At 39.5% G+C, this 22,130-nt stretch overlaps 1 protein-coding gene across 1 annotated transcript in view; it reads left to right on the top strand.

The window, feature by feature from the left end:
- Positions 1-21,719, top strand: part of LOC149069998 (uncharacterized) — a 100,106-nt gene extending 78,387 nt beyond the window's left edge. Inside the window, exon 4 of the mRNA XM_089249416.1 lies at positions 16,971-21,719. Coding sequence (XP_089105542.1) covers positions 16,971-18,365 — 1,395 coding nt within the window. The 3' untranslated portion in view covers positions 18,366-21,719. The remainder of the gene's footprint in view (positions 1-16,970) is intronic.
- Positions 21,720-22,130: the final 411 nt, after the last annotated feature.

Raw genomic sequence — 22,130 nt, 5'->3', positions numbered from 1 at the left:
TCTCTTGGCAATATGTCTCCAAGCTTTAAGAATCGGCTTTCTGCTACAGTACAAATAAGAGTTGGAACCTATTAGCAGTATGTATCCAAGCCCTTCGAACCCATTTGCAGTTGTCTCCAAGCTCTAAGAACCGGCTCTCTGTGACAGTACAAATAGGAGTCTGAGCCTTTTCACAATATATCTACATGCCCTAAGAACCGAATCAAGTTCAGGTCGTGACCCATAGCTCAAGAATTCCTGGCTCTGAGTGAATTCGTACGACCCATCGACCCATCTCGGAAGCATATATCCAACCTTCATGTTCTTGTCTTGGACTCCTGTGTCGACAAGAATCCGTATTCTGTGTCTCTATGCTTGTGTTATTATTCTAAGTGAAGGAGCAAAGAGAAAGATTCATGGCTTCGAAAGATATGATCATATGTATTGGATTTATTCCATCATCAATTGATGTTGTCATTTTGGGAATAATTGTGTCGGGACAGAGAGATTTATATTTCTCTCTCTCTCTATAAAGACGCAAATGTTTTCTATAGATGGCGTGTCCTTTTATGCATTTGTTTACCTTTTGAAATTTTTTCTTTAATGGAGATGCTTATAAGCGATTAGAGTGTTTTCCACGGGCCCTTTGATTCAACTAGCGCGAATCTTTAGTCCATTTGTGAAATGTCGTTAAGCTCCGAGAATCGACTTTCTGCGACAGTTATTACCGATAGGCTCTAAGAATTGGCTTTCTGCGATAGCTCAACTGAGGGCTGGAGCCCATCAGGAACCGGCTTTTTGTGACAGTATAAATAGGATTTTCAGCCTGTTGGCGAAATGTCTCTTGGCCCTAAGAATCGGATCGGCTTTCTGCAGCAACTTAAATAGGAGTTCGAGCTGAGACATATTTCCAATAGGTTCTGAGAATCGGCTTTTTTGCGAAAGCATTAATAGGAGATTAGAGACATATTGCCAATAGGCTCTAACCTTAATAACTGGCTTTCTGCGGCAGTATAAATAGAAGTTGTCATTAGGAATATGCCTCTAATATCCCTGGAATTGTTTTTGCTACAGCATCAGAAGTTTAAGCCTATTGGCAATATGCCTCTAAGCTCTAAGAATTTTTGTGATAGGAAATTCTATTTCTAAAGTTTATTAGAAATAGGTTTTCAGATCTGATAAATTTTTTTACAAGATATCTCTAAAGTAATTACCCCCCCCCCCCCACACACACACACACACGCACAAATAAATAGCCTGTACGTATATGGAGTAGTGTATTAAGTAGTCAGAATAAAACTGACATAATATGCTCCATAAAAAATGCATTTATGCCCTAAAAAAACCAAAAATATGCTTTTATAAATAGGCTGGCCATATTTCCTCGGGAAAAATGCTGAAATTACAGGGAATCGCCAATCATTGTCAAATCTGATGCCAATAGTACGCAAATAAAATTGCCAATAATTTCTAATACTGCCGAAAAATCGACAATTAAAAATTGCCAATAACGATGTCAAGGTGAAGTAAAATTGCCAATTGTTGCTAAAATCGCCAATGGAGGGAAATGAAGCTGTGAAGCTGGGAAAGATAGAGCTTGGGGCGGGGCGGAATCCGTCTCATAGTTATGCTGAAATATGCAAAATAATGCTTCGAAATATAAAATATGCCTTAAATTCTGAAGATAATGAATGCCTTAAAATCATATTGAAAATCAAGAGAAAATGCAGAAGGTCCTTAGTTTTCCCTGGGTTTGACCGGCAGGTCCTGAAACTAAACAGCTGATGAAAGTTGTTACATGAAACATTATGTCTGAACATGCCTACATGATTTTGTTTGATATCATGGTCCATCACCTAGAGCAAGGCTTAGCAAATGGGGGGGGGGGGGATCTAGGTAACCCTGCATAAAAAATCTTAGGTGCCAATTCCTATTTCTTAATCGCCATGGTGACCTCGCGCCTGTCCAAGCCCTACCATAAAAGACAAAATTATGTCTAAATAAAAAATTAAAATGATTATAAAATAAATTTTAGTGTTATTAAAAAAAATTTAATGATTATAAAAATAAATTGAATAATTTTAGAACAAATTAAATAATTATAAAATTATATAATTAAAAATTTTCCACTCGCTTTGTAGAAAAAATCGAAGACAGTGACAAGTTGGACACCGCGTGTGTGTGATGATGAAATTTTTTTTCATGTTAAGTAATGGTATGACTTGAGCACAAAAATTCTGTTCAGTACATGTTTGATTGCTTGAAAAAAAAAATTTAAACCATTTGTTTTTTTGGGGGGATCCCGAAATGTCGGTCGAACCCGATTCCCAACTAGTTTATGACGTACATTGGAATTCCCAAAGTAGAAAAACTTTGCATCAAGTATGTCGTCGATTTTTTTTTTCCTCTTCAAAATGAAGGTTATTCAATGCAGGAAAAATTAACTTGAGGATTGTGGGAACGGAGTAAGTTGTTGTTGTTGAATATCCATCTCTCTTACGCATCGAGGTGTTCAACCCGAACCAGACTAGACTTGAATGAGGTCAACGAGTCGAGTTAGCGTGGAGAAAAAAAAAACACTGTGTGGAATCATTTTGATCATGATTAAATAGTCGGCATTTTGCTTCCATTCTTTTCCTCTCTCCCTCTCATTCCTTCCTCGTTACTCATTCAATATTGATCCCTCCAAGAATGCTCATTTCAACAATAATGTCTTGAGCAATACTCATTTCAGCATTCAACAACAATTCCTTGAACAATATTCATTTCAGTATTCAACAACAATCCCTTGAGCAATATTCATTTCAGTATTCAACAACAATCCCTTGAGCAATATTCATTTCAGCAATCATCTCTTAAACAATACTCATTTCAACAATCATCTCTTAAACAATACTCATTTCAACAATCATCTCTTTAACAATACTATTTTCAACAATGATTTCTTGAATCAATCATTCCTGAATAGTAATTAATGATTCTGAACGATAATCATTTTGACTGGGATCAACTATGGTCACTTTGACTCCAACAATATTCATTTCAGTAGTGATCCCTCAAACAATAGTCATTCAACAATAGCCCCTTGAACAATATCATTCATCAGTAGTCTCAACAATATTCATTTCTCCACAATACCCTCAAACAATATTCATTTCTCCACAATACCCTCAAACAATATTCATTTCTCCACAATACCCTCAAACAATATTCATTTCTCAACAACTCAAACAATACTCATTTATCAACAATGCCAATTTCTCAACAATATCTCAAACAGTATCCATTACAACACACACCATTCAAATAATACTCCTCAAACGGTACGCATTTTTTTAAAGGGTCTCGCGACCCTTGAAGTCGAATTTTCGATAACGACTTCAAAAAATATTTCATTCGATCGCAAATGAAATACTAGCAATTTCGTATCTATCAGTTAATTTGTTCTTTCATAAACAAAAAAAATGTATTATATTGTAAACGTATACAAGAAAAAACACTTTGAATACGATTTTCTCAGATTGCAGTATTCGAGCTCATCCGTAAGATTTAGAAGAAAAAAGAAACTACAACCCCGAAAATTCTGAAATTTTGCAGAAATGTTTATTCTACTATAGGCCTATTAATAAAATATACCTCGGATTTAAAATTGATTAATAGGAAGTATTTTTTTTTAATGTTGAATTTTTTTATATATATATTTTTAGAACTTTGAAAATTCATAAAATTCTAACGAATGGTCGGGTGTCCGAGTTCGAGGTTCATTTTGCTAACACGTGCCGAATAAAAATTTCTGCGAAATTTCAGTTCCGTGAGACCCCTTAAGAGAGGTTTTGACTGGAAAAGCGAGGTTTGACATCGCAATGGTTGATAAATTTAACTACGTGCTATCTCATTATCAGTGAGATCGGCAAAATGATGTTTATGCCGGGGTAATACAAGCTAGCCTATGAGAAATTTATTTTCTAATTATATTTGACCACATTCATCTATGCATACATCATTTTTATATAATTTTGACTATCATTTCTTCTCGCTATTGCATGCGAAATGATTTGAGTAGGAAATATAAAAATTGAAATTTCAATTCGCCCTCCTCCCAGTCTAAAAATGTCAATAGATAAAACTTGCGTATTTAATCTTACCTAAAGAAATATATCTCGTAACAATCGAATGAAAAATTCGCCTAGATATAGGCTTAAAATTCTTCACTTTCATCACTTTTAGTGTAATAAAAATAAGTTTCAGAGAAAATTAAGAACGATCACGGATATCTCGGCGAGTTTTTATCCAAATGCCTAGAGATTTCTTTTCGGTTTAATAGGAAAGGATTTAAAATGGGAAGGGAGCCGCTCGACTTCTACGTCTCTGATCGAATGTACGTGCTCTACATGAAAATCTTTTCCCAATACAAAATTCATTGAAAATACAAAAGAAATTTAAAAATAAATTTTAAAAGAAAAATAGGAAAATAATTCAAAATAGCCAAATACAAAAATAATTCAAAATAACCAAATACAAAAATAATTCAAAATAACCAAATACAAAAATAATTCAAAATAACCAAATACAAAAATAATTCAAAATAACCAAATAAAAAAATAATTCAAAATAACCAAATACAAAAATCATTCAAAATAACGAAATACAAAAATCATTCAGAATTTTTAAATTAAAAAAAAACACTGTATATAAAAATCACTCAAAATAGAAAAGTGAGAGAATCATTTAAAATACCGATAACACAAAATATACGAATCATTTGAAATGTACTTTTTAATTTAAAAGCAAAATACACAAAAGTTATCTGAAATAATTTTTAAATTTAAAAGAAAAGCACAAAAAAAAAATCAAAGTTTCAAATTAAAAAAAAAACAACTACGTAAAAAATCATTGAATAATTTTTAAATTTAAGAGCGAAATACAGAATTATTTTCAAAATAGAAGAAAAACAATAACTACGAAAATCATTTAAAAATTTATTTGGAATAATTTTTAAATCTAAAATTAAAATACAAAAGTCATTTAAATAGCTTTGTGTATAAACAATCTTGTAACTAATGAAAAAAAATTAATGAAAGGTGGTGAATGTCAATTAAAAAAAACAAAAAAAACAATTGATAAAGCCCACTCGACTATATTAATTTCAAGTTGATTAAGAGATTAATAATTTGAAAAATAACTATTTTTTTTTTGTAAATTCACGGTTTGCCAATTCATTGAATACTAATAATATATTCAAAGATATATCAGAAGTCATCTAGACGTCGCAAATGCTACGTTTCCGGTTTCTTGAGCTTTTCGTAATTACATATATAAAGATTTTTTTTTTTTAATTTCTTTTCTCTCAAGTATCAACTTATGCCCTGGATCAACAAATTTCACTTTCCTATATATTTTTTCTCCCGTTCCCTTTCCCCCATGTCAAGTAAATTTTTTTTCCGGTACGTTTGGCTTTTCCTCTCCACGGCTGTTTTAATTCATTAATTAGCTGATAATCCGTTTTAGTGAACAAGAGAAAATAGAATTCATTGTCACTCATTTTTTTTCTCTCTCTCTTCCCCCACGCGTTAATTAAGTGCGAGCAAAAAAATAACCCGTTGAGTATTTTTTTTTTCTCCTTCCTTTATAAATTGTGTAAAAAAAAATCGTAATCGGTGGATTTTTTAAAATTATTATTATAAGAATAACACGTTCAAGTGAAACCCAATTAACTTTTTTTTTTTCCCCCGCCTCTCCATGCAACATATCTAACGCCATCTGAAGAATTGAACCGTCCCCGTATGAAGTTGAGAGTATTTAAAATATTTAAAAGTAATTAGTGATACCTTGGTGCAATTAAAGGAGGGAGGGAGGTGGGGGGGCTGCGAGATATTTTATGTATCGGGTTACATTGCGAGTACGGTAATCAACTGGGGAGAGATATGCCCTTTCCCCCCCTTGTGGTCTTGGGATATTTTGGGGGGGGGGGCACGGGTGGGAACATGGTGGAAAAATTCCGTTTGGGCAGGCATAGAGAGTTATTAAAAACAAAATTCGTGTAGGAAAAAAGCTTAGTGAGTTGTTGGGGGCTCTATGCATAACCGTCTCTACATCATGATGCCCCCTGTTGAAGTGATGTTGTCCTTGGGTCGCGATATCAATCCCCCCATCCCCCAAGGTATCGATATTCCAATTCCTTTGATCGTTAGGACTGCCGCAGCTAACCATGATTATAAGATTATAAATACAAATACAACGCCACAACAGGCAAAATGCCCAACGAGGTGGCTGATAAAAAGATGCCCATAAAAATATGGATGTCATATATTTCAAAAAAAAAAAAAACAGTAACCCAATTAAAAATGCAATTAACACAAATTATAATGGTCATAATTATCGCAAATATACGCCAGCTTGGCGATGACCTTGAATCATGCCTTTTCTTTGTCTAGGGATCTCTAACCACTTCACGAACAGGTTGGCCAAATCTCCGAATTCGGACTTTGGCAGTGTCAACTGGCTCATTTCGGACTTAGGCCGTTACATATATGTTACTGCCAAAGCCCGAAATTGGCCACTTCGTGAATTGGCTAATTTCGTTAAATATTGACCCGGCCAGCTCGCGCAATGGCCGGTGATTCCTGGCGAAAGTATGATAAAAGATATATATAAAAAATATTTTATCCTATCATCTAGTTGGCGTATTTTTTCGTGATAATTATGTGCACGCTAGTTGTGGCAACCCATCAAACCGCAATCACGACGCGGTAATCATTTCCGTCCAAAAAATTTGGCAGAAAAAAAAACTATATGCTTATATAATTATTTTTATAGTTTTCTCTCGAATTTCACTAATCATAACTGGTTCGCTTTTTTGAAGCGTTCTCTATCGACAAAAAAATTTAACTAAATTTTTTAGTATACCAAAGAATAAAAAAAATTCCCCTTCGTGATAACAACTTTATCGTAAACCGCATTCAAAACCGATTCCTTCAATTTTCATGAATTTTCAAACTATAGTCGGCCCCGCCTAATAATATTAACGATTCCAGCAGGCAATATCCGATTATGCGTGAAACAATTCAATTTTAAAACGTTAAGGATAAGTATTAATAGAGCTTCTCGAATATATCAGACATCGGAAATGTATTGAAAAATTATATTCAATTACACAGATCAGAATACCCAAGATTTTTTACTTTCCATTAGAAAAGTTAGTGCCCTCTATTGGCTCAACAGAGAACAAAAATATAAATGTACGTGTTGAAGTCAACTTGAACATACCTACTCTCAAATGTATTTATCTTAACATATTTCCCATTAATTCAGAATCTTACATTCAATGAAAACATTGTGTATAGTGGTTGATGTGTATTAATAGTTGACGTGTGAAGCGTGATGTTCGATTAAGCGTGGGGGAGGTCGTTGAAATTAATCATATTAAGCGGGGAACTTTATTGTCTGTATGAGAGAAATTTCGGTGCCCCGAGGATTTTATCCGTCTAAGCGGGGTATCCGATTGAGCGGGGTCGAGACCGTATTTGCGAATCACTGTGCTTCAAAACGTCATCGGATAGAGATCGTGTTTTTGCTGAGTTTCTCGGAAGATCTGGATCAAGCACGTGAGAGATGGAGAAGATTGGGGGCCCCCCAGGATGTGACGTTGTTTCCATTATCTTGGCGAGGGAAAAAAATATATATATATTTTATCACAACACCAGCTTATATATACCCATCATCGCCACGAACAGCTGCACTTTTCTTCTTCCTCCTCCTTTTAATAATAGTGGAGGCAGGCAGGCATCAGGTCCTTAGCCCCTCGTGAAATCTGGCGTAAGCTGTGGCCTATACGAATCGCTTGCTGTTTTGCGTGCGTATGTTTGCCATGCGCGCGGGATGTCCATTATTGTATTTGCATAGGCTATTTTGTCGCTGAGGCGGCTTCGTTGTTGTTTGCGATCCGTGCGATCTAGGTCAGGATGTCCCAAAGGCCGTCAAAGTCCTGATGAGATAGATGATGCTTTTCATTTTATTTTTTCTTAACGGGGAGTTCTTTGACTTCGCTTCGCTTGTTGACGATTTGGTTCAAAGACTTTACTGTCTGGTGATGATTCTTTCTTTTTCTTGTACCCCTCCCCCCTCATTTCCATATCTTATTTACTTTTTCTTTGAATTTCACAAATTTTAAAACTTTTTCCCTTTCTATTTATATCGGTCATTTCGAAATCCGTCATTAGACGGATCATCAGGGCCGTCTTAAGAGCATCGTGGGCCCACGGGCCAAGTGATTTTCCTGAGGCCCTACCTGACAAGTTCTGAAAAAATTCAACCACTTCTCATTTTTCTGAGGCCCCCGCGCCGTTCCCGGGTGGGCCCATGCATTAATACGGCACTGCCAATCATCACTGTTGTGAGAATCTCGATTAGGCACCTTTAGCGACTTTTTTTTTTTCTAGTACGTCAAGTCCATTTGGGCGTTCAGATTTATGCGTGCTGTGTAATACCGTCATAATGTGTATCGCAACACCCCCAAATCCGGACAGAGGGAAAAACCCTCTCTGAAGGACCATCTCCCCATAAGGCTAATTGTTTTTCCTAGTCCAGGTCCCCCCAATCACTCCTTCCACCGCGACTCCCTTGCCTAGTTCATGGTTCATCTGTGGCTCTCCAGAATAGTGTATAGTAGATATTTTCACTTATAAAAGAATCACTTCAAAGTCTAAAATAGGCACGCAAGTATATCCACCTCTCCCCGACGCTCGAAAGAGCCGCGATGCACACTTTGAGAAACATTGCATTAGCTCAAGTGTCACCTACTTCAAGATTCAGTTTTTTCAGAGACGAAGGGTAGAATTATGTTCATTCTTGGGGGAGGGGGGGGTTCCTTTGTCCTGTTGGCGTTCCTTCAAGCGACGGTGGTGTCTCAACGGCTAGCGGTTCCTCAAACAGGGCGCCCCAAATTGTTCAAGACTCATAAGTTCCAATATTATTTCTTTTAATAATTCCGATTTTTTTTCCATTTTTCCTGAATTATCATTAATTCCAAAATTATTCATTTCAATGATACCGATTTTGTTTTTCTATTTTCTGAATTTTCATCAATTCTAAAAATCTTATCAATTCCGAAATTTCATTTCTTTCGTTAACCTTCTGTCGGCCGAATTAAGATTTGGATTGATTTTCTGAAACTCTTTTTCCCATTATTTTCCCCCTTTCTGATATTAACCAGGATATATCTGATGTATATACAGTTTAAGGATATCAACCGGAAAATTCATGAAGATAATTTTTTTATAGTATGTTTTCTGGACTGTCCATAGAGACAACATTAAAATTAAAAAAATATACATATATATTCTTCTAAAAATGGGTGATTTTAAAAAAAAACTAAATTTATGCCACTAGTGCTGAAATAAATACAATTTTAGTTTTGTAAATTAATTTTGGAATCGCACACCTTCGGGCGGGATGAAGTGTTGGTATGTACGGAAAATATATACAACTAGCTATAATACCCGGCGCTGCCCGGCTTTTCTTCAATGAGGCTGTTTGGATCACGTGATATCTCCCTCTTTCTTTGAGGGACATGCAAACCGTGTCTAAGTTAACCAATATGGCGACTTCCTGCGCGACTTCATGAAATAAACAAATCTAGATTTAAAGAAACATAGAAACGAATATATATATTTTTTCCTTTTTTTAAGGGGTGCTAGGTATTTCGATCCCCCCCCCCCTGAACTTTAAGTTATCCATCTGCCTGTTTCAGCTTTCAAAATTGCTTAATTGAAGCTGTGGAATTTCGTCGATGTACTTTACGGTCCCATAATTAATTTTAAAACATCCTAAACTATGAATTTATGCATTTGAATATCAAAAGACAATACGGAGACATTAATTTTCATGCTTGAGAAGATATAAATAAAAAGTTGAAATCACTGTTATTGCATGGATATCCACCTCGAAAGTAGGTCCAGCTAATTACTTAATATTTAATCTCCCGGGCTTCGTATATCTCTAATCGAACTCAATATTTCAGAAATCTAGAATTCAATACAATTTTTAAAAGTATTGATGTGACAGAAAACTTCACAAAATTTCAGCATTTCTACAGTAAAATCGGCAATTTTAACACTGATTTCTATGAGGATCGCCCTTTTCTTGACCCTCAAAGTGATGCTGATGATGATTATGACGTCTATTCAAAAAGCCTCGTTACTGGCAGGATTGGAAATGTATCAAACCATTATAAAGGCATAAACTATTAAACATATAAACATATAATAAAAACAGGATTAAAGAAGTGACAAACCGTTGTAAAGGCATATACACGTCTGAAACACATTGCTAGGGAACCACGGTAACCAAAGTAAACGTTCGGAAAGTGATTGTTGAGGCCCAAAAACCATTGTTGCCGGACAGTTTTTTGCCCATTTGGGGCATTTGTCCTGGTCTGACGAAATTTTAAAGTAGCCTATCGTTCAAGTCGGGTCCCATTTGGTATATATGCAATATAATTCCAGAATTATTATCTTGTTCATTAATTCCGAAATTAATTTCTTTCATTAATTCCTAAATTATTTCTTTCATTAATTCCTAAATTATTTCTTTCATTAATTCCTAAATTATTTCTTTCATTAATTCCTAAATTATTTCTTTCATTAATTCCTAAATTATTTCTTTCATCAATTCTGAAATCTCATCAATTCATTTTTCTTCAGTGCTAAAATTTTTGTTTCGGTATTTTTCACAAGGTGCCATTCAAATATTACGTCAGTAGATTTTTAGCCATTTTTGACACCCCCCCCCCCCCCCCCCGTCAGCACAATTTCATCAGCACCGTAGAATATTTCATATCTTCAAAAAAGGGTTATTGCTGACGTAAGCAACCCCTTCAAAACCCCCCTGGTCATTAAAAGTCATTAAAAGTCGGTAAATCCGAACTCCCCCCCCCCCCCGATGCTGACGAAATACTTGAACGACCCCCCAAGCAAACTTCGAAACCGCCGTGTGAACGTGGGAAGGGGGGGGGGGTTGAAATCTCGCCAAATCACGGCGACGTAAAATCGAATAAATTGATCAGAGAGGAGTACAGTCGTAGCCGAACCTCGTTAACGCAGTTTGGCGTTGGATTGTCTTTTTTTTATCATCCGTTCGTCATCCGATCGAATTTCAACCTACGAGACAGGTGTTGGCGACGAAAACGGAACGCCTGGTCAGTCGCGAGTAGCAAACAAAAAAAAACATGGAAATAACGCTAATCTATCGGTCACGGATTCAAACACGCAATGCCTATTTCTCTTTGCCGAATTACGCCATGGTTTCAGGCCCGTTTTACTATTATTTTTTTTATTTGTGGCAATACTTTTTTGGCGACGTCACGCCACTGGCTTGTAAAATGTAAGAAATGAAAAAATGATAATGATACGCGAAATGGTTGGTGCCGACGCCGCAGACATGCTCTTTTGTAGATGGTTTGGTGGTGTCGTGAAGGCAAAGGTCGATGGCCCTCCTCTCTCTCTCTCTCTGACTGAATTCGCTGGAGAGAGAGAGAGACCAGCGCCTCACCGTGGTTTATTGACACTCCAAAATGGCGTTTCTCTTTGTTCTCTAGGGTCTAGGATGGCGAAGTGGGTGAGAAACGACGGGAAATAAAATTTTTTTTTTTGGATTTATGGACTTTTTTTCTTGTGTGTGTGCAATTTCGAAATTTGAGTTTTTTGGGATATATTTTTTTCGTGGATTGGAAGAGCTTTCTTATTATCAATATTGTATTAGCCGCCAAAGCAGAACATATTATTAGCCGCTGTCAGCGGCTTCTATCCAGCTTATAACGGATCATAAGCTGATGACCGCTTGTTGTCCGTTTATTTTATGTGGCCCTACTGTAGAACCTCATTGTGTAGTCAGAGTAGAGCATACGTGCTCAACCCATGGCCTGTGGGTCGAATGTTGCGTGGCCTGTGACCTCAAATTTAATTTTGTAAAAAATGATCAAGAGAGTGGCACATTTGCAGCTCACTCAAGTGCCGTGCGGTGCAGTTCCACATGACTTGAATTGATTGTGGCACATTTCCACATGGCCGTCGTTTCAACTTTTTCCAGAGAGGGGGCAAAGCACATGTATTCAATGCATGTGTGTGTATATATATATACCATTTTTTAGTGTATTTTCAAAAGCCGGGGGGGGGGGGCAACGGCTCCCCCAAATGACGGGCCTGCATTTCCAGATCACTTGAGTGACACCCCCCCCCCCGCAGCATATTTTACAGCTCACTTGAGTGACTTGTGTCACAGTTCCAGAGCATTTACGTGCAGAGGCGGATTTAACGGCGGGTGCGGGCCTACGGCTCCCGACTTCTATGGGGCCCCGAAAAACACAAACTTCACACTTTTTTGCTAATTTAAGGGGCCCCATATTTTCTTTTGCGCCTGGGGCCTCGATATAAAAAAATTGCTTGATAGAAGTTTGATACGTCCAAGATTTATCAAATTCTGTGGAAATTGTCATTTTCTGGATAATGGGAAGTGCTTTCCCTTAAATGAAGATGACCACCCATTCTTTGCTTGCCAAGGCAGAGGACAATCTTGAAGTAACTATTTCTATTCTGGAATATAAACATGTCAGCACAATATTTTATAGTATTGTTGTAAACCAGCGTTTCTTAACCTATGGTCCGCAGCAGAGCCGTAGTGTACCTTCTCCAGGCTCCCTGAAAAGACTATGATGAGAAAAGGAGGGGTTTGTCCTTTTGTAGATTACAGCATTTCAAACAAGGAACTGTCAAAATTTCTGAGAAATATGTTAAATAGGTGAAAAGTGTTTGTGTGTGGGCTCGGGGACTTGGTTACCCCCAGCCTTGTTACGGGCCTGGTCCGACGGCAGACTTGATAAAATTGTTCGCCCGTTGTAATTGATATTAATAATATCCATATGGGTTCAAATAAAATTATACTGGGTTCACCATACATCATCGAGGAGAATGGAGGAAATTGCGATCCTAAATACGGGATATCACTAAATTTTTCAAAAAATTGCGATTCATTGCTTTAAAATTTAATGCGCCAATTACTGTTGAAATTGCTGAAGGTGTGGAAATAAAGGCGCTGCTACAAATCCCAGTAAACAAAAATGTATTCCACGAAAAAAAAAAAATGTTCAATCTGATGACCATATTTCATTTTAAAAAAATAAAATTCGGTTAACTGGGATCTTAAATACTAACCCCTAAAATACGGGACATCGCCATTATCAGAAGTAGGACACAATCGTAATTAAAATTTGAAAAAAAAAAAAGAGGATAAAACGCTAAACCTGACGTGTGATGAATATTTATAATTTTTGCCATAATTATTAAAATATAATTTATATTATTATGAATACGTTGTATGCGTTCACGACTTTAGTGTACATATTACAAATTCAAATAAAACTAAATATCGGTGAAAAAAACGGGACAAATGTATTGAAAAAACATCAGGACAACGAAAATTACATGAATATCCCGTAATAAGGGACTCAAATGGTCTGTCAAATTGTTTCAGACATTTTATTGGCCCTTGTTTTCAGAAAGGTCTGAGAAACACTGGCGAAACTCTAAATGACTATTATCGTCGTTCAGAGATTCCTGCTCCAATTTTTTTTGTTTGCTTCTAAGGGGCCGTTCAAGTATTACGTTAGCTTGACCCCTTGGCCGCGGACAAAATATGGCCCTGGGGATTATCTGACGCGGCCTGCCTACCTCAAACCTAATTTTGTAAAAATGAACTGAGCTGCGCATTAAGTGTCCCGTGGTACAATTCCAGAGCATTTAAGCGGCCCGTGGCACATTTTCAGATCACTTAAATGACCCGGGACAGTTTCAGAACACTTAGCGATCCGTGACACATTTAGAGATCCCTCGAGGAACATGTGACGTAGTTTTAGAGCACCCAAGTGGACCCCCAGTGCGGTTCTACATCACTCAAGTTACCCGCGGCACATTCTCAGATTATTTGAGTGATCCGCGGCACATGATTACGGATCACTTGAGTAATGCGTGGCACAGTTCCAGAGCATATAAGCGGCCCGGACACGTTTCCAGATCACTTGGATCCGCTAAACATTTCTAGATCACTGAAGTTCTGTAGGGCACTTTGAATGGCCCCTAAAAAGGAGCTGAAGGTCTCTCCAATCCTGGAAGGTCGTATCTTCGGATCCTTGAGTTTGAACAAAATTCGTTGTAAGCGCGGGTTTTTGTGCGTCAAACAGGGATTCGACATATATTTTCACAAGAATTTTAGAAAAAAAAATTCGTTAAATCGAGGAATTCGCTGAATCCTTATATCCGGACACGACTGTATTTACGAATTGGTGGGACGCTAACGATAGCTTTTACTGACTACCACCGGGGGGGGGGTGGTATCTCCACTTTGAGGAACATTGACCCGTGTGGGAAATAAAACTCGGATTTGATTCGTGGTTGTGTGCAATGTTAATTGCTTTTCTTGCCATAGTGCCATGTTTTTCAATACCTCGAACTTGTCCTCTGAAGGGGGGGATGGGGCTGAACCTCTCTGCTTTCCAGGGTTTGAAAGTTAATCCCTGCGTACCATAAATAATTAGACAGCATGGGACTGATCAATCTGCACGCCTAATCCTCCAGTCTGTGGCCTGTCTTTCCCGGTGTTTAGACGGGGTTGGGGGCGACCGCAGTACCGTACGTACTGTATTTCCCCATCTACTGGAAGATGTAATTTGAGCCATGGAAACATTCGAGCGCTGGGGTATTCGACGCGATTGGTCGGGACTAAAAGGCCACCGTTCTGAGGCATCCGCGGAATGTCCGTGAAATATTCTTCTTACCGCCCCCTTCCTCTTTCTGGTAGGCCCCCAAAAAAACTTTTTTTTTTTTTTCCATCCATTTTATTCCATTCTTTTGTGTGTGCGAGTTTCCCATCTATGTACTAATGGAAGATATAATGCGACGATATTCCGTCTTGTGAGGCTCCCATTGTTCCGTGGCTTTTCTTTTGAGAGGCTGGAAGGGAGCTGGGGGGGGGGCCCTCCTTTCCTTTAAAAGGTGAAAACCCCATTTTTTCCCCTCGTATGTACTAGTTTGTTTTTTTTTTTGGTCGAGTTGGTGTCCTTGTCCAATTTGAGAAGAGTATTTACTATTTTTCTGAAACGCAGGTTAATAAGAAATCGTCGCCATCTTGGTGGTTACCGCCATGTTTGAGAGATATCCAATGGGTAATAAATAGCGATACGAAAATTTCGCATTCATTCGCAATTTTTTTTTTTTTTCAAATCACAATTTTTGTATTCATTTGCAAAAAAAATTAGCATTCATTTGCAAATCAAAAACTTCACAAAAGTGAACTAATTCAATCACACATTTTTCTCCCCAGTACTGTACTTGTATTGTTAGTTGAAAGTTGTACCAAAATGACCACCTATTTTTGCTTAAAAAGATAAAAAGGTGTGAAGATCTTGCGGAAAAGCGACAAAAAGCCAGTGTTCGCATTTGTTCATCAAAAATGGTAGAGATTGCGCATTTATCGCATCTCTTTCATAAATACGAAAATTACGTATCCTTAGTGATACCTTCTGTCATGATCCCCACATCCTTCAATAGGGCCCCCGGCTAGATTTTTTACGGGCACCCATGTAGTGAAATTATATAGTATGAGATTATTTTCGGTCGAAAATTTGGAGTAGCCAGTTGGAGTTTTTTTATTCCAACTTTCCAGTTCTTGCCATTTTGTTCCCGCTCAGGTTTCTCGCTCTGGTGGGGTCGTGATATCAATGGACAAAGCATTGTTATCATTGAGAATGTAAAAACATTCGATACACACACACACACACACGTATTATGTAGCCTACGTGACTTCATTTATGAGAATTCTTTGACGTGGTCCATCGCCAGCAGTCGTGTTTTCCCTTTCCTTGAAAAAAATGTAGAGAAAAGCTTTTCGAACCACTCACGCACTCCTATTGAAAAGCCACGGCTTTTGAAAATACAGTAGTCGTAAGGCAACAATGGATTTAAACAATGCTGGGAATTTTTTCAACGATTCAAGAATGATTTTCAAAATGCTGGGTATTCCCAATGATTCAACAATTTTGAACAATGAACTTGTATGTGTGGATGGCTCAACATTGACTTTCAGCTATGCTGGAAATTTTAAAGATTGACAATAACTTTGAACAGTGCTATGAACCTGGATAATTCAAAATTAACTTCCAATAATGCTGGGTACGTGGGAGATTCAATAATGCTAGAAATTCCAAAGATTCGATATTGCCTTTCAAAAATGCTGGGAACTTGGAAGTCAGTATTGACTTCCAACATTGCTTGAAATTCCAACGATTCAACATTGGCTATCAACAATGTTAGGAACTTGGAAGATTCAGCAAGTTCAGAGCATTGTTGAAATTCACTCTTGGCAGCATTGTTGGAAGATTCAACAATGCTAAGAATTCCAATGATTCAACAATGCTAAGAATTCCAATGATTCAACAATGCTAAGAATTCCAATGATTCAACAATGCTAAGAATTCCAATGATTCAACAATGTCCGATGTTCCAATGATTTAACATAGTATTTCAACAAGGCTGGGAATTCCAATGATTCAACAATGTCTTTCACCAATATTTGGAATTCCATTGATTCAACATAGTATTTCAACAATGCTGGAAATTTCAACGATTCGACAACGACTTGCAGCAAAGCGAAAATTGAGCGACTATCCCTCGTTAATATTGCTATAAAAAGATCTATAATGTTTCGGATTTTTAGCTGGGTTACTTTTTGTCCGAATGCCGTCCTGACAGTGTATATTGTAATGGTTATTTGGCAGAATTTTTAAAAAACAAATCTACAAAATTCATGAATCTTGGCGAAGAAAGAACCAGCGTGTATTTCTTATTAACTATGAACTATTTTTCATTCCACATGTTTCACGTTTACAGTTGCAGTAAATGTTAAATGTTTCACATATTCATTCAGATACCTCTTTCTACTTACAGGTATCACAGTCGCAGCAGCAACTGCTCATGAGTCACGACCTCAAGCCATCAGTCACGGTCCAGGCGCAACAACAGCAGCAAGTCCAGAGCAGGAGCTTCTATCCAGGACCACACCAGTCTGTTCACATGTCGCAGTCCCAATCCATGAACTTCCAGTTCGGAGTATCGCAAGCAAACGCGAACAACCAGCACCAGCAGCAACAACAGCAACAGAACTTGGCCCAACAGCAGCAACAACAAAGAGCAGCAGCGGCTGCTCAACAATCCAGAGTGTCTCCGTCACCATCAAACAATCCAGCAGCTGGTGGACAACAGCAGCAGCGACACGTCCCGCAGTACGCTGGAAGACCTCCACCCGATTACCAATCGCCAGTCGGTGACCAAAGCACCGTAGTCTCGAGCCACATGCCTCAGGGGATGCCGATCCAACAGCCCCAACAGAGGACGACGACGTCGGATAACAGGGGTGCCAAAGGCCGGAAAGCCGCGGCTGCTGCTTCCGCTATGAGCAGCAATGCCCATGCGTACGCGCACATGGATCAGAACTCGAATGTCCAACAACAGCAGCAGCATCACGCCATGATGAACAACCCGATACACAGCGTCCCGACTACCACAGGTAGAGGTCGAGGACGCGGACGAGGTTCGGTCGCTAAACAGAACTCTACGAGACACCAGAGGCCGCCGAACGTCAACGTCGGTCCCGAGGGGCTTAACATATCCCAGAGGCCTCCCGTTTCCACCGACTGGAGGCACGCGTACATGTCTCAGCAACAACAACAGATAAACTCCGCCAACCTCCAAATCCGGATACCCTACTCGAGGACCGGACCCACGAATTACGTTCACCAGCAGCAACAACAGCAGATACTAACCTCTAACCCTTCGAACTTTAACACAGGAAACGTCATGGTCGACCCCACGAGCCACGGCCACCTTCAAGGTAGCCCGATGCCCGTGACATCAAGACTCGCAAACTCGATGTCCGGTGGCGTCATGACGTCAACAACGGCAGCACCGAATGGTCACATCCTGATGCAGCAGCAGCACCAACAGATACTCATCCAACAGCAGCAGCAGCAACACCAACAGCAGCACCAGAACGTTGCCAAGACACCCGACCAGATGATGGTGACGTCGACGATGCCCTCGATGAGGGAATCGCCGTCGGCTCTCCAACATTCCCAGCACAACATGTACGACATCGCGGCCACGAAACCGGTGGCGTCCATGAAACTGGACGACGCGTCCCATCACGGTCTGCCGGCCGACAACAGCGACATCCTGGACTTCTTGGACAATATCTGTTCGACGTCGGACTTGTTGAATTTCGACATTGGCGGCGGAAACTCCGGTTCCGGGTTCCCGCTGCTGGATGACATGCTCGGCAAGTGAAGGGGCAAATGTGACACGTACTCTGTGTATCTCTACACTATCTCTATCTTTCTCTGTATCGTATACGTACGTATATTTTCCATTCGTGTCTGTAGGATCTGTACTTGATTTGACAGAGGTAGCGACACCGCTGACAAGGCGACATCAGGCGCTACCTTCTGGCGTTATAGTTGTCGGTAGTCGTCTCAATCCGAATTTTTATGTTTTTACTAATAAAAAGGAATTGCCAAATTCGAAGCGCCCCCTGTCGTCTCACCCACAGAGAACGCCGTCTTCCACTGAACACTATGGGAAAATAATTATTCCGAATTTTTAGGCTGTTGTCACACAAAAGAAAGTCCAAGCACCTCCCGGTAGGAGGTTTTTAGTCAAAATACTTCATTTCTCCCTCCATTAACCACCAATGGTGATGTCCCGATTCATCCTCTTGCTGAGATAGTGCCGTTTCATCCTTCAGGTGATAACTACCAGTCCAGTTCCAACACTTTCGTGGTATCGGGGCTTACATCCCCCTACGGCAGCTGGTCTCAACTGGAGGAGGGGCGGCTCCGCGGCCGCTCGAGGAAAATTAAAAAAAATATACATACATACGGAGCTCCGCCATAGAAATTATATACCAGAGAGGGCTCCGCGGGTCAAAAACAGGTTGAGAACCGCTGCCCTATGGGGGCAAAGCCTGGGCCATGTACAGTTCCATCTCCTTCCCGTTAAAAAGGGGTTACCGACTTCAATATTTTTTGAGTCGAGAGCACAAGGTGCGAACCCATCGTGGCGCTGTGGTAAGACGCTCGTCTCCACTATGAAGGTTACCGTCAACGTCCATGGGTTCAAATCCGGGCAGAGAACATCAGAAACAAGTTTTTTCCCTACCGAGAATGGAACGACCACCTATAGATGGCGCCTTCATTTCCCACTGGTTGGAAATTACCTTACGGCGATATACGACCGGAGATATATGCGCGTAAAGTAGGTGCATGCCTATCAATAGAAGAATATGCCAAGTGTGCTCAACCTTTAGGAGAGTGTGGATCACTTTATTGGTTTTGAAAACGTGTCGCAGGTCACTAAAGTGTTGTGGAACTGTGCCGCAGGTCGCACGTGATCTGAAAATTTGCCGCAGGTCACTTGAGTCATGAGTTACTTACCCGGGCCCTTTGAATGTTATTCACCATAGAGGAGGGGGTTCCCAGCAGGGAGCATTTATTTTCTCAATATTAAAGAAAAAGGATCACTTGAGTTGCCTGTCATGTGTAAATGTGGCATGGTCCACTTGAGTGATGTGGAAATGTGTGTCGCTGGTCACTCAAGTGCTCTGGAATCGTACTGCAGGCCACTTAACTGATCTGTAAATACACCACGAGTCACTGAGCCGCGAGTGATCTAATATAAATGTGCTGCCTAGTTAATTTTTACAAAATTAGGTTTGAAGTCGCGAGCTATATACAGGGTGATTCAAAAATCAACGTACAAACTTTTAGGGGAGGTAGAAAACACAAAACGGAATCACAGAAATGTATGATCGGTCCACCCCAGCCTGATCAGCTGGAGGACAAACGAAGATGCAGAAATGACAAGCCAATAATGGGTGGAAAAACTCTTTATTTGGCGATACTTTACACGAGGACAGTACGTGTACACGTTAAGTTTCACAACAAGTGCTCAAAGTCCTTGCCATCCACAGATATGCACGTTTCACAACGGCGACGCATTGATTGTCGAACCCTTTCGAAAACACCTAGCATTCCGCGGACATTTGCAGCTGTGATGGAGATTCTTGCAACGAGGTCGGTGTCAGACGCAACGAGCGTCTCGTAGACCATGGCTTCCAAGCCCCCCCTCCCCCAGAAGAAATCCAGGCGAGATAAATCGGGCAATTGTCGTGGCCATGGGGAGGGGGCACCACTCCCAATCCATCGAGGCGGATAACAGCGCCATCAGGCGTGCGTAACTGTGGATTGTAAAAACTTTTGAAACTTAACGTGTACACGTACTGGCATAGCCACAACTAGGGGGGGGGGGGTGCGCAGGTGGGTCTGGTTCCCCCGGGCGCCGAACCAGAGGGGACGTAGATTTCACCAATCAATCCCTCCTTCAGCATTACACGGGGGCGCCAAAATGCGCTCTTGCCACGGCCGACCAAACATCTAGTTGCGGCTCTGAGTACTGTCCTCATGGAAAGTATCGCCAAATAAAGAATTTTTCCACCCATTATTGGCTTGTCATTTCTGCATTATCTTTTATCCTCCAGCTGATCAGTTTGGAGTTTCTTTGTATGTTGTGTTCTGAATCGCCCTGTATATGCATCAGATGACTCAGAGGGCCCACGTTTGGCCCGTGGACCATAGGTTGAGCATGTGCTGCCAATGTATTCATATGCTTGAACTATGACCGACCTAAATGATGACTGCTTAAAACTGGTATCGATCTCGCTCGTATGGAATCGGGCGCATTGAGACACCGCCACCCACAGAACAAGGCCTCCGCACGAAGCTTGTGACGTCACTTAAGAAGGCCATTTCACCTATTGCCATTGGATATAGCAGGCCGACGCATGCGATATCTTTACCTTTCTTTGCAGTATATCCCATGGCAATAGAAGGAATGGTCTTCCTCAGTGACGTCACAAGCTTCGTGCGGAGGCCTTGTTCTGTAGGTGGTGTTGATTTGAGAGCGCTCTTAGTACTTTAAAGAACACGCCGTGGTTGTCGACGGCACGCAATTTCGGACCAGACTTGGGCCGCCTGCAGGAATAGCTAAATTTGAAGTTATGAGGTCCTCTTGTTGTTTGGCTTGAAGGGAGTTTGGAACATAAAGAAAAGGGGCTGAAGAAAATAGAGGATCACAACGAGACACTTTCTATCAAACTCGGGACGAAACGACACTATTTCGACTTGAAACGGTACCCCGCACTCCCTTTCCCCCGCATCAATAACGCCATCTGTATTCAGTTTTTTAAATCAATTTTTGTAATCAATGGAATTCAATTCCCAGTTGGCAAAAAAGAATTTCTCATGACATTCCTTTTTCTTTAAGGACATCTTGTAAATATGGTTGTAATTTTTTTTTTTTTTAGCCCTCCTTTTAAAGAGCGGATCATCATCTATCATGTTCGTATATATATAAATATATATATAAATAAATACATAATATACATATTATAAATATCGATGTGTGTAATATTTGTATCATGTACAAAAATTATCAAGCTTATTGTTGGTTATAATAATTCTGTTCATAAATATATTATGGAAATGTTAGTACATATATATAACAAAAACAAACAAAAACCCTGTTATAAAAAACAAATTGCATGTACTTTTTTCTGTGCACAAAAACCGCAATAAGAATTTTTATGCGTATAAAAAAAATCAATCTTGGCTTTTTTGTTTCTGGAATTAAGGTCGCCAAATTTAGTTTTCGAAAAGCTTCATGACTATACAAATGACCATCATGTCTGAAGGGACATGAGCAATTTTCGTAAGTAAATGGTATTTTCTCGGGGAAGCATCAACAGGTTATTCGCTGTATAAAAACAATTTACTAGATGTATATTGAACGGGTTTTTTTTTTATTATTTATTATTATGTAATTTCTCTTTTCTCAGTGAGAAGCCCCGTGATCAAGCACAAAACAATGTAATTAGGACCTCGAACCGGTTGGGTCAATATTTCTTTTACCTGTTTTCTTGTTCTTTGAAAATAAGGGTTCACTCCTCTGGGTAAGTGTGGGACTGGGAAGGTGGAGTTCCTGTCTTGTTCTTATACA

The sequence above is a fragment of the Pholcus phalangioides genome, unplaced genomic scaffold, assembly GCF_987345545.1.
Source record: "Pholcus phalangioides strain wild (caught in Gottingen) unplaced genomic scaffold, Ppha-v1.0 ptg000022l_1, whole genome shotgun sequence".
In the NCBI taxonomy this organism is placed as follows: Eukaryota; Metazoa; Arthropoda; class Arachnida; order Araneae; family Pholcidae; genus Pholcus; species Pholcus phalangioides.
The sequence above is the reverse complement of the archived record's forward strand: the minus strand, read 5'-3'. Positions and strand labels throughout refer to the sequence as shown.